Raw genomic sequence first — 12584 nt, 5'->3', positions numbered from 1 at the left:
AATGAAAAATACACCATTCAATCAAATTGGTATAAATTCAACCAACACTGTTCGGCCCACCTGTATCCTATGCCAGTTCCTAGCTGACGGTAGGAAACATGTTCTTCTGAACTTCATTGCCTTTGAACCAATGCGCACAACCTTGTCCATCTTCTTTAAGGTCCTTAGGACTGATTGGAGGGGAAAAGCAGATAATGCGATTTAACAACCAAACAAGTCCAAGTCCTACTTGTACAATTAATTTTCAACCGTAGCAAGCCCGTGATTGATTTTATTCTGAAAGTACATAACGAGATTCTCTTATAAATAGAACGAAGCGATAAAGCGATGATATTTCAGTAGCGTTGCGCAAGGACAGCTAAATACTGTACTTTGATATTGGTGCAGTAGGAAACGTCAAGATTCTGCCAAAAAGTAGCAGGGTGTCAGTGTATTTATGGGATGCAGCTCGGTGGGACAAGCTACTCGAAAATGACCAATACCTATAATTGGGCCACATGTAACTTCTCTGTATAAGTGGGAGGGAAAAGTCTTCATTTTCTGTTTTCAGTATTGTTGGATAAACAAATACGTAAAGCAAAAGTTGATAACGTAATCCTCAGAGATGGCCGTATAGGCCCTCATAATCAACAAAAGGGTCATAAGTCACACTCTTATTGGCAGTTGTGAGATATTTAGGTCATGCTTTCCTCTCAATCAGTTAATCTACCGTGGACTATGTCTCTTGTGCCAAGGGAATCCAACAGCTCAAGTCGTATAGCAGCGAGGGGTGGGGGTGGGGGTTAACCGATCTCCATGGGAGGCGTTCATTTGCCTGGGAAAGATCTGTAAAACAAATTCCCATAGAAAACGACTAATGGCTGAATAAACAGGGAGTGAACCGACCTCCAAAAAATGGACTTATTTAGCTCGGAAAGATCTGTATAAAAGAAATCCCATTGCAAATGACCAATGGCTGAATAAAGCGGGGAAGGGTTGACCGACACCCCAACCCCACCCCGACTTTATAATAATCTATTCCAAAAGACGAACCTTCCATCAAATATTACTAGAGCCCCTACTGTAGAAAAATATAGTAGGCGGTGGTGTAGTACATTTTAGTATATAATTTGTGTGTGCAACTTTTGACGCGACAGTGGGTGTGAAATTAAATCTTTGTTATATTAATAATAATGAGTGATTCTGTGCTAAATATGGAATCTCGTACAGGTAAACTAGCTCGACAACGACTGAGAAATATCTCCACGTCGTTGATTATGTTGGCCAGCGACTACATCAGCATCAGGAAGCTTGAGTGGAATTTACAGAAGGTACAGAGCAATTAATTAAATCCAATTGTGGAACTAACCAATTTTTTTTTTACAGCAACTGATAAAACACATAAAGCTCTTGAGACACTACTTACTGATATTGCTGGTCGTCTTCAACCTGCTCAACCACCACCCCAGCAACCTCCTCAACCGCAGTCATAAGTTCAAAGTTAGAGCTAATATATTAGATAAAGTTACTGTGGAAGTTATTGTAGCTATCAGGGATATAGACAAATTGCTTGATATTTCCTCATTTGGATACGGTCGTAGAGATCAACATGTAAATCCGGAATATGTTTACACTGTAAAATCTACCGATTCGGTCAAAGATGAATATCGCGTTGCTTTTAATATTCAGCACATCAAAAGGGAAGACGAAAAGTTTGGAATCTTTAATCAAACAGTAGAGGAATATGATGCAAGAGCACGACATGAAAAGTGAAATAAAAGCAGGAAGAAATGAAGAGTAAGCTAAAAAAAAGTAGCAGAAGAAAGAAGAAAATCAGGTGTAAAATCTAGATCTGAAATAAGGAAGGAAGAAGAAGCTGTGTCAATGACGCTACAACAGCGAGCTCTGGAACCACAAACAGACTTGCATAACGAAACGCCACCAGGAGAATAAAAATCGGAGAGGGACCAACCCATCGTAGGCGTAAAAAAGGTGGTAACGTAATCATTGGATCCCGGTTATTTACGATGAACTTTGCCCCAATAGCGTCCTCGCTGATGTTGATCAACTAGAAATTCTGATTGGTGGAAGACGATCCGGCAATGATTGCACCGAGATCAATCAATGAAGCAGCTGAGATTTGTCAGCGTTCATTCACAGGAGGTGTCATGGATAAACACGTCTATCGGGTACTCATAGATGAAATCATTGATGACTAGTACAGTGATTGACGTCTAAGATGACGACGGCAGAATTGGATCAGTGATAACAAAATAGCATGATTATACACAATGTTCAATGTTGGCTTTTAACGGTCAGGGTGATAAATTCAAGATTACCAAAATGTAAAGTTATCTACGGAGATAGACATGGTGATGCTGTTCAAGGTCTCTTCAGAACGGTAGTTCCAAAAGCTATCCGGATTGGAAAACAATTATGAATGAAAGCCATTGAAGTCGTTCGTGATAAATCTATTGGCACCGTTGGTGATGTTGCTGGTAAAGCATTTTCTTAATACAACGAAACCTTTGCTAGTAAAACTACCCAGCACAGAAGTGATGCCAACAAGTGTCAGTAAAATAATAAATCAAGCTGCAAATGAACTACTAAAATAATTAGCTAGCGTGCCACTAACAAAACAGCAAGCTGCGGATAGAGAAAAAATATTATTGCAAGTCTGATAACAGGAAATGGTCTGGCTCGACGTCGTTTTAAACAAAAGCGAATATACTGAAATGTTCAAGCGTATATCTGATCCCGCATTTGACATTGACGCGCCCATCCTCAAAGATGAATCAGTGCGGAATTATTATTATTATTATTATTATTATTATTATTATTATTATTATTATTATTATGCACGTGTACCTAACACACGTAGAAGAATCGAACTTCAGGTACAAGTAAATATTTCTAGCCCGCTGAGGCATTTATTGAAATCGAAGGTCAACTTCTGAAGGCAAATGAAAAAAATGTTGACTTTGCCACGGCGATAAATAACTTTTGCTGTGGATGCCATCAATGACACTATCGCTGACTGAAGAACTATGGTTGATCTCTTGTGTGGCTGACGATGATAACAGACGGTATCCAAAGTAATGTTGCTGGGTTATTCACATGGCATATATCATCACAGCAGAGAGTTTCAGCATCACAGCAGGGGGATTCAACACCACGACATATATTCATGGCGCTTCAGTATGCCGCCAGAGCAGATTCATAGCAGGAAACCCATTGTTGTTTGATACACACGGGGTTAGTGCAGTTTTAATCAAGAACTATCAGAAGAAGTGTTACTGGATTTGGGAACAATCATGTTGTACGTGTTTATCATCATTTGATAACATTTATGGGGCGTGAACATAATGTTGATTCTGGTCTGCAGATATCCAGAGGGATTTAACAGCGCTATATCAGATCTATTATTTCTCAATGGAACACTTGGATTTATTCAAACAATCAGTCGTTGACATACACTTTTTTGAGTTTGTGTAGCACGACCACCAGCTGCTCCTGGTGCGTACAGAGCAATCTCTGTAATATTATCACATTATCAGACAAAACAATACAGCTCGAAGGCGCTAGTAGACGAATGAGGGTCGTTGATGCACCTGTAGAAAACATGTAATTGAAACATTCATGATATTGTATAAAATGTCATATCAACTAGTCAATATTACCTAGACACCTGGTCAAATTGAAAAGCTGCAATCGGTATCAAAAAGGAATTCTGGAACAACACTATTACTGAAATCAACGGTGTTGCAAGGCCCCAAAAAGTTGGAGCTGACTGAACGTCAGATGAAACACTTTAATGACGCAAAGAAATCAAAGACTGGTATTAAACTTGAACTTTTCGCGAGTGCGATCGACGATACAATATTGACTGGTGAGATAATTCTCAGTTCTTGCAGCTATATTAGCTCCAGCTGTTGAAAAAGCAGTGCCTCGGCGCCGATTGAACGGCTGCCGGGATGACATTGAAAAAAGCGACGGGACAGGGTCTAGAGACCAGCCCAAAGACCTCAACAACAACAACAAAAACGGACGGGACCTACGAATGCCAGGAGCATTTCACTAAAACATCCAGGAAGAAAGCTTCACATGTCCAATTTCGATTTACTTGATACAACTCAGTGATTAATCGTCAAACACTTTAGAGGAGTTTTCATGTGTGTTCAGTTACCAGTTACATTGGAACTGGTATCATTAATATCGATGATAGTTCTGGTCCAGGTACTCACTGCGTTGCATATGTTATTGACCCACGAAGTGTTGTTTATTTTTATTTTAAAATATGTCGCTGGATTTGCTAACAAATCCGCTACTGATAAATCCGTTGCTGGCAAATACGAAAATAGTAAATCAGATGCCCTCCCGATCTGGTATTCAACGTTAGCAACGCATATATTGACAGATCCACCAGAAGCACTTGCTTTACTTAGCGCTTTGTCAAGGTCAAAAGCAAGACCACATAAAGTCGTGCACGAATACACTAGCGACCGTTTTTGACAGGTTAATAATGTATAATGGTAGATATCTTGCCGCTAGTGTCAAAGGTAAACCTCGTCATGGCGACGTTGATTTATCAGCGTATGCAAAACGATATGAGCTTGTTTATCTTATGAGTCTCACCGCGTTTGACAAGGATGAACTTGCAAATATTATGTTATTCTGAGAGAACAAGCGTAAGACGATGATACCGCAACGAAGAAATGCGTAAACATCAATGACACAATTGAGAATAAATTAACAACACTGCGATCTGCGTATGATTCACATGTAACCACGTTTATAAATCGTCGAAGAAATTTTCAAACGTTAATCACAGCGATTAACAAAACGCTCGCAGATATGTATAACAATATACATAACAAAAACAATACTGGTCGTGTTGTTTCTGTCGACCCAGGTGAAAATCACACTAGCAAACTGAAAACGTTAAACGTAAACATTCAAGATGTTACTGTCAAGTTGAAAGGCGCTGTCGCATAAAAACCTGGTTAAAGTCACTGAATACAGTGAAATCAGAGACCGTGGCGTGTCGGTTGTTTATATCAAATGCTAGGTTGATCATATTTTAACAAAATATTTTAACAAGACAAAACCTGGTATATTTAACAAAATGTTAGTCAAAGAAGGAGTTAAACACAAGATACCCTCAACCATAGAAAGTGGTCGACATATTTTCCATTCTATTAACAATGGTTTTGATATACCTGAACGTCACATCTTAAAAGTGCGCGAGTCGGATCATACTTGTTTATCATAAGTGGAAATAAAGATACATTGGGTGAAATAGGAATGCTGATAAATGATAAAAAGCATCCTGGTCTTTATTTCATGCCAGGATATATATATATATATATATATATATATATATATATATATATATATATATATATATATATATATATATATATATATATATATATATATATATATATATATATATATATATATACACCTTTAATCCGGACAGTACGATTTTTAATCTTTACACAGTAATATCTTCAGCATTAGTTGCCGGAGATGAAATTTTGTTGAAGGATTACATGTTTATCTGGGCGGCTACATAATCGTCATTGGGGTTTGTGTTTAAGATTAGATTTTATAATTATTATATACCTAATGGAATCTACCACATTCGGGGTGTTAACATCAACAACAATTTCGTTCCACTTGTAGATGAATATCAAAGTGGGGTTTCCAGTCCCTCATACACACTTAATATAATCTTCTTTAGGGTTAAATAGAAATGTAGAGCTGGGAAAAGCCGGGTGTTTGTGAAAACTATGAAGCGCTGACTGCAGCACCAGGTGCAAAAACACTCCGGGTTGTTTCTACAGTGGCGATGTGGTATTCATTGATGTATCAGTTGCGTTCACCAACGAAAATTTTAATCAACATTGACTCACTTGAGACAAAAAAGATCTCGACTATACTATTCGACAAAAACTCACTTTTTCGAGTAACAGTTATTGGGCAAAGACGATCGTTAGTTTTAAAGGTTCTGACGCAATCGATGAGTTTAAACGATCATAATGCCCGACCACCAGAAGGCACACTCGCTGAGACAGAGGGTTTCTATAATTGCATGACAGTTGTACCAGTAAAAAAGGTAATCGGATAGAAGTGCTCGTGCGTATTGCGTCTGTGCGTGATGAGACAAGACAAGGTCTGCCTGTCATGCAATTAAACTAAACGATTGTATTATTAATAGAAGAACTTGGACGGACTCTCAGTCTTATCGACGTGAAAAAATAGATAACAGTTTCGAAATGAAATTATCAAGAGAAACACACTGATCTTAAAATATAAACGCGCGTATTTAGATGTAGATACTATTTGCGGTCTTGCTGCTGCAGCATCTGTTGGTCTTGGTGTGACTGAAATCAAGTCAACAACTGTAGATGTACCAGTCCGTGTTATTGTCGGAGCTATGTCGATAGTAATCGGTATTTCTGGTGGTGGTAGCAAATTAATTTCGATGCGACTGCATTCACGAATACGCATCTATTCCGAATTACTTGCAGCTGCACAGAGCAGTCTGAATCAAGTTGAAATTGTATTCAGTTGCAATCGAAGATAAAATAATCAATGAGGCTGAGTTTGAGATTGTGCTTGCAGAAATGTAAAATCACAGGCAGTTACATGTATAAATAGGAAACAATGTGGATTCACAAAAGGTCAAAGAAGATTTTAAAAAAAACAATAACAACAACAACAACAACAAAAACCACGAAGAGAACTGGTTTATCGATCAAAACAGTAGCTGCCATGTGAGTTGACTGGGCAGTATTAATAGGTACCAAATCCAAGTCGGATCAAATGCTGGCGTTTTGCCTTTTTGGAATCCTTTTGGGTCACTTCCATCCGCCCTCGACTATACCCCCAAACTGGCTCACTCACGTCACGTGTGTGTAGAATGCTTGCACCTCGTGAACAAAATTAAAAGTGATCAACATGAGATGCTCACTTATGGGCTAAATCGTCATTGTCTAGCTCAAACAAACTGACTAAAACTTCTACTGTTTTTAAAAATGATAAATAAAATAAATTACATGTATTTTAATGTTACTATGTGGATTTTCCCCTTTGTTTTAGATTATATCCATTGCATACATCTTGCTACAGTAAATCATAATTAAAAATCTCAAAGATTTAATAGGACAAATTAAGGAAAATGAAAATAAATATACATTTATTTAACTTTAAAATAAAACTACAAAATTAAAAACAAGAATTGCAGAGTGACGACAAATTATCACGATATTAAATAGTGAATTTATCAAAGAAAGCCCGTTCATGAAAAAAGCAGTATACCCATGTTGTGTTCTCAGCAATAAGCGTGGACTTCCCGGACTAGAATATTAATCAATGTTCTGCCAATGCCTGCGTTGACATCCCGGCTGAAAAAGGAATCATTCCTACATACACAACGTGCGACATGTTGAAGACGTCAGTAGTGAAGTGGGGCACTATAGCCTCAATGGGAATTATCATTACAGAGACCTCTGGGTCACTATAGCCTCAATGGAAATTTAACATGGAGAAAAATCGTGGGTCAATATAGCCTCAAGAGGAATTTAACATGGGAAATAGTCTTGGGTCACTATAGCCTCAAGGGGAATTGAACATGGAGAAAAAGTCTTGGGTCACTATAGCCTCAAGGGGAATTCAACATGGGGGGGGGGAATAAAGTGTGGGTCTATTATTTAGGGACAAGGGGAATTGAACATGGGATTTTTTTTTTAAAAAAATTTAAAAAGGGGTAGGCAATTGAAAAGTCATTCTCTTTTCGAGAAATATGGGTGGCCCTGAAAAGGGCCTTTGGTTTTTCTTCTTCTGCTTCTAATTTCTTCTTTTTCTCAACCAACTTCTTATTTTCTCTCCTACACTCTTTCTCTTCTTCTTTTTTTTTCCTCTTCTTTCTTCTCCTCCTCTTCTTTCTTCCTCTTCTCATTTTCTTCTTCTTTTTCAATTTTTTATTCCATTTTCTTATCCTTATCCTTTCCTCTTCATCCTCCTTCTCCTCCTTTATCTCTTTCATGACACCACTTATTATGTCCTTTACTTTTCTTAAGTTATTAATCTCCATCTTTACTCGATGGGGACTATAGGAATAGTGGTCTTCATTGAGTCTCACTAACATCTGCTCCATTATTCCTAAATTGTCCAAAACGTCTTGTAATTTTTTCATTTTGTCAAGGTGGTTCGAAGCCATCTTCTTTGTAGAATGGTTTGAACGACGAATACTGTGGGTTCTTATACGAAAAGCGCGGACGTGATGGAAAACATCCCCTAAAAACATAAAATTGATCTTACCTAGATCATGACCAAACAACGCGCGGACGTGAAGGAAAACATCCCCCTACTTTCTCATTTCATATAATAAAACCCAAACTATACTCTCCACATACGCTAAGAAACAATAAAGAAACCCATAATCTACTATTCACACAAACATACCTGAGCTCTTACAAACACAAACACACAAACACATACCCTCACTATAAAAAAGAGTCAGTGTTTATATTCACACTACTCTACCTACACACACACACACACACACACACACACACACACACACACACACACACACACACATTGGCAAATCTATAGTTATTTCTTTTCTAAGGTATTGGGTAGCCCTGAAAAGGGCTGTTGGTTTATTTGAACTCCAGATGCACCTATCTAATGATGGCACCTTCCTGGCCTGGCGCCACACACGCATCTTCTTCCCCAGTCTCCTTTCACCTTTCTTCTTGGGAGTGCAGAGGCGGGATGATTGGCTTCAGCACCCCAATCCTCTGTCTCTGGTATCTTGTAAGTCATCCTCTCTCCTATTTTCTTTTCTTCCTCTTCCCTCTCTCTTCTCTCCTCCTCTTCCTTCTTTATTCTTGCCTCTTCTACTATGGCTTCCGCGGAAAGTTCATTTAGTATGCGCCTGGCATATTCCAGGTGCATCTGGAGTTCTAGCAGTTTCACAATTCTGGTGTTCATTCTTCTGGTGGTGTTGATCAATCAACAAGGGTAGCTAGACTGCCGAGCGAGTTTCAATTTATACTGAAAGCGCGGACGTGATGGAAAACATCCCCCTAAAAACATAAAATTGATCTTACCTAGATCATGACCAAAAAACAACGCCCGGACCTAAAAGAAACACTCACTCACTTTTTATGCTACCCATTACTATTCTAAAAAATTTTCATTGATCACTTCAATAGACTATTCACATACGCAAATAAATCCAATCTAACCCCAAATCTACGCCTCAAACACCAAAAAAAAAACAACAAACAAACATCATATTAATCTACTATCCACACCAACGTACGTGAGCACTTACAAACACACAATCTTATACACAAACACATACCCTCACACTATTTATAAAAGAGTTAGTGTTTATATTCACACTACTCTACCTACACACACACACACACACACACACACATTGGCAAATTGATGGTTATTTCTTTTCTAGAGTATTGGGTAGCCCTAAAAAGGGCTGTGTTTTTTTGTTTGCTATGGCAATCTTTTTTAGTTTCTAAGAATGCGATGTCCTCTGAGGATAGACTTTCTGGCGATAGGTCTGCTTCTTCGGAAAGAGAAGAAGAACTCTTTGGTGTCGATACGACAATCGACAAAGCCTCTGTCAGCTTCAGGTTGCTGCTGCTATTGTTGTTGTTGTTGCTGCTGTTGCTGCTGTCTCTGAAGTCTGTACTTCTCTGTCCATTCTTCTTTCTCCCTGTTCACTTCTTCTCTGAAGAGCTCTTCTATCAGGTCTTCAGTGACTTTTAACATTCTCACATTCTCTATTTCTTCTGGCTTCGGTATCAGACTGTGTCTGACCCTATGCAAATTCACGTAGGCTTCGTTTAGCTTAGCTAGTTTGGAGCACATCTTCGTAGGAGGATGAGTCGACAATGGATGGTTAGACTGGAAACAACCCCCGGTTCTTAAAGTCAAAGCGCGGAGTGTCATGAGAGGGATAATAAGAAATTAAAGAGCATGAATCCAACATTCTTATAGCTAAACAAAAGACAAAGGCATTTTTTTTCAAAACACAACATTTTTTATTCAAAAATCACTTAACACTAACCAACAACAACTCTAACATATTTTATCAATAATCCAACATGATAACATCAATCATTTTTTTCAAAAATGACAAACATTTTTTCAATTCACAGTCTACTTTAAACAGGGCTGACAACGTTGTGAATGAAATTGTGATTTCCACTGTTGGAAGTCATTAGGCCATTGATGGACACTACGTTTCCTAGCTTGAGACAAAAGATAAGCATAATGGTCACAAAACCATCGATCTACTTTCACATCGTTTCTTGAAGAAGAACGAGGATCAAAATGAGTCACTAAATGTTCTAAGGAATAGCCCAGGCTGCGATGATGCAGAAAATACACACAGTACTGTCCACACACCAAGGAATCTGTGCCTTGTAATTTCACGTTATTGAATCGGGTGGTTTGAGCATTTCTTCTCATAAAGTCGATGATATCGTCTTCCAAAGGGGGCAATCCGTACGAATCGAAATATTCCACACATCCTTCTTGAGGAAAGTAGACGGCTACCCAGTGGGTTCCTGGGAGATGACTGTCGTCCGTGTTGATCACTTAAGCTAGATGGTCTTTAGGTTTGCGATGAGGGAGTTCATCTTTAGCACAGACGACAGGATTCCAAGAAGCCGTATACGAACTGTGGTTCAAAAGGTAATAAAGTTCCCAGGTATCCATTGATTTGTGTGGTTTTTTTCTTCTTCTTCACAGGTAATAATAAGTGATCAATTCGATCTTGGCTTTTTGCTTGAAAATGTCTGACAAGTAACCGTTTCTTCGTTTCGTCTCCTCACTTTGATTCAGGAGAGCTTCGATACGATGGATCTCTTGAGTGGTTAATGGTGGACAAGAATGTTCACGCAAGTCTTTATACCACTGATGCAACACGACTTCGTCCGAGATGAGACTCCAAGCTTCGTCCAGATACTCGTCCAATTTTTCTTCTTGACTCAGCATCAGGCATTTATCGTGTTGAATTTGACTGGGATGATCGTTTTGACATCCATAGCAATTTTTCTTGATCAATCCCGTCATTTTTTCCACCAAGTGTTTGGCAAAACAGCAGACTAAATGGGCTTCTTGTTCTGTCCATCTCGACTTCATCATGACAACTTCTTCGTCTTTGTCTTAGGATTCTTCCACGGTTTCCTCACATTCCATCTTCAAAGTTTCTCCACTAGGTAAAGAGGGATAACAGTCTTCCATGGCTTCTAATATTCTAGAATGACTTCTCTCAAACTGTTGATTTCTATCGTATTATCGAATTCTGCATACAGGATGACATTCAACGTTTCATCAGGGTCTCGTTTTGCAAACTGAATTTCCACTCGAATCTGACCAGATTTTATAGGGTGGAAATGTCCCTCGTCGCTGCCTTGGTCTGGAGTGAAATCGAAAGCCCACAAAGCATAGCCTCCTGCGTAATTTTCGTACGTAATGCCGTGACTGGTGTTGGTTCCTAACTGACCGGTGGCTTCGTACAGGGACAAGTACGACCTCAAGTAATTCTTCTTCGCATCACTAAAGTCAGGTTCGAAAGGTCGGGTACACAAGGTCTTGCCATCACGACTGACTTCAATCTTGGACACATTGTTATGCTTAAACTCAAAAGGATTTTGATTGTAGGCTTCGTTGAAGGCTGCATTGCTTACGATGCCAAGGATTAAACGTTTGGGTAGCTGTTCTTGGAACAGATGATCTTCGATGATAGATCGCAGTCCAGTAGAAATGGTGAACGTTTTCACTTCTATGCGTCGTATTGGATACTTGGCGGTCGTTCTGCTCAACGTCTGACTGATTTCGTTTCCCACTTTAGGCAACACTTCCACACGACGCACGTAGAGTCTAGCTTCTTGAATGATAGTTTTGTAAGAGGCATCGGCCATCAAATGGAATGCAGCACTACTACGATTCAGTCTCAGGCGGACATCCACTCCGTTCAGCAAATACTTTTCCTGCAACCACATGTCCAAATGCAAACGATCCATCAGTTCTAAACTACGACTTTGCTTGATTTTCATTGTCGAGCCATATATCCCGCATTGTGAGGATTGTCATCTTCTGGTGTAATAGTTAGGTCGGTAAACGTGTTTGTACCCGCTGTGTCAGGTTTCCATACCACGCAAGCATCCAGATGAGTATTCTTGGCCTCTTTTCCGTACGTCAAGAGATTTTCCAGGTAGGCACGATACGGGTAAGTATCCATGCTGCTGCTGACTAGTTTGTTATTCAAGTACAGATCCACTGAGCTGAACAAAGAATGCATGACGGGAGCTACTTTGTCATTGAGTCCTGAAGGAATGTTGTCCGCTTTGATCACTTGGACTTTCAAGTACAAGTAACTGCTATTCAGATCGATGTTATCTTCGGGCTGTCCTTTGATTTCAAACTCGATGGGAGCGGAATCCGTCAAAGAGGAGACCGGGTGAAATTCCACCCACTGGGATTCTTGCATCGTCATCATAGTGGGAGGCATGGCAAACATTTCCAGTTCCGACTTGGAACAAGCACATGACTCTCGG

The 12584-nt window shown here is 39.3% G+C and overlaps 1 protein-coding gene across 1 annotated transcript in view; it reads right to left on the bottom strand.

Annotated features, from left to right (window-relative positions):
* LOC149787823 (uncharacterized) overlaps positions 1-7441 on the bottom strand; it is an 80778-nt gene extending 73337 nt beyond the window's left edge. The window contains exon 1 of the mRNA XM_089975589.1: positions 7306-7441. Coding sequence (XP_089831715.1) covers positions 7306-7309 — 4 coding nt within the window. The 5' untranslated portion in view covers positions 7310-7441. The remainder of the gene's footprint in view (positions 1-7305) is intronic.
* Between the last annotated feature and the right edge of the window lie 5143 nt (positions 7442-12584).

Source organism: Sinohyriopsis cumingii, chromosome 11 (assembly GCF_028554795.1).
Source record: "Sinohyriopsis cumingii isolate HCF-2022 chromosome 11, ASM2855479v2, whole genome shotgun sequence".
Classification (NCBI taxonomy): Eukaryota; Metazoa; Mollusca; class Bivalvia; order Unionida; family Unionidae; genus Sinohyriopsis; species Sinohyriopsis cumingii.
The sequence above is the reverse complement of the archived record's forward strand: the minus strand, read 5'-3'. Positions and strand labels throughout refer to the sequence as shown.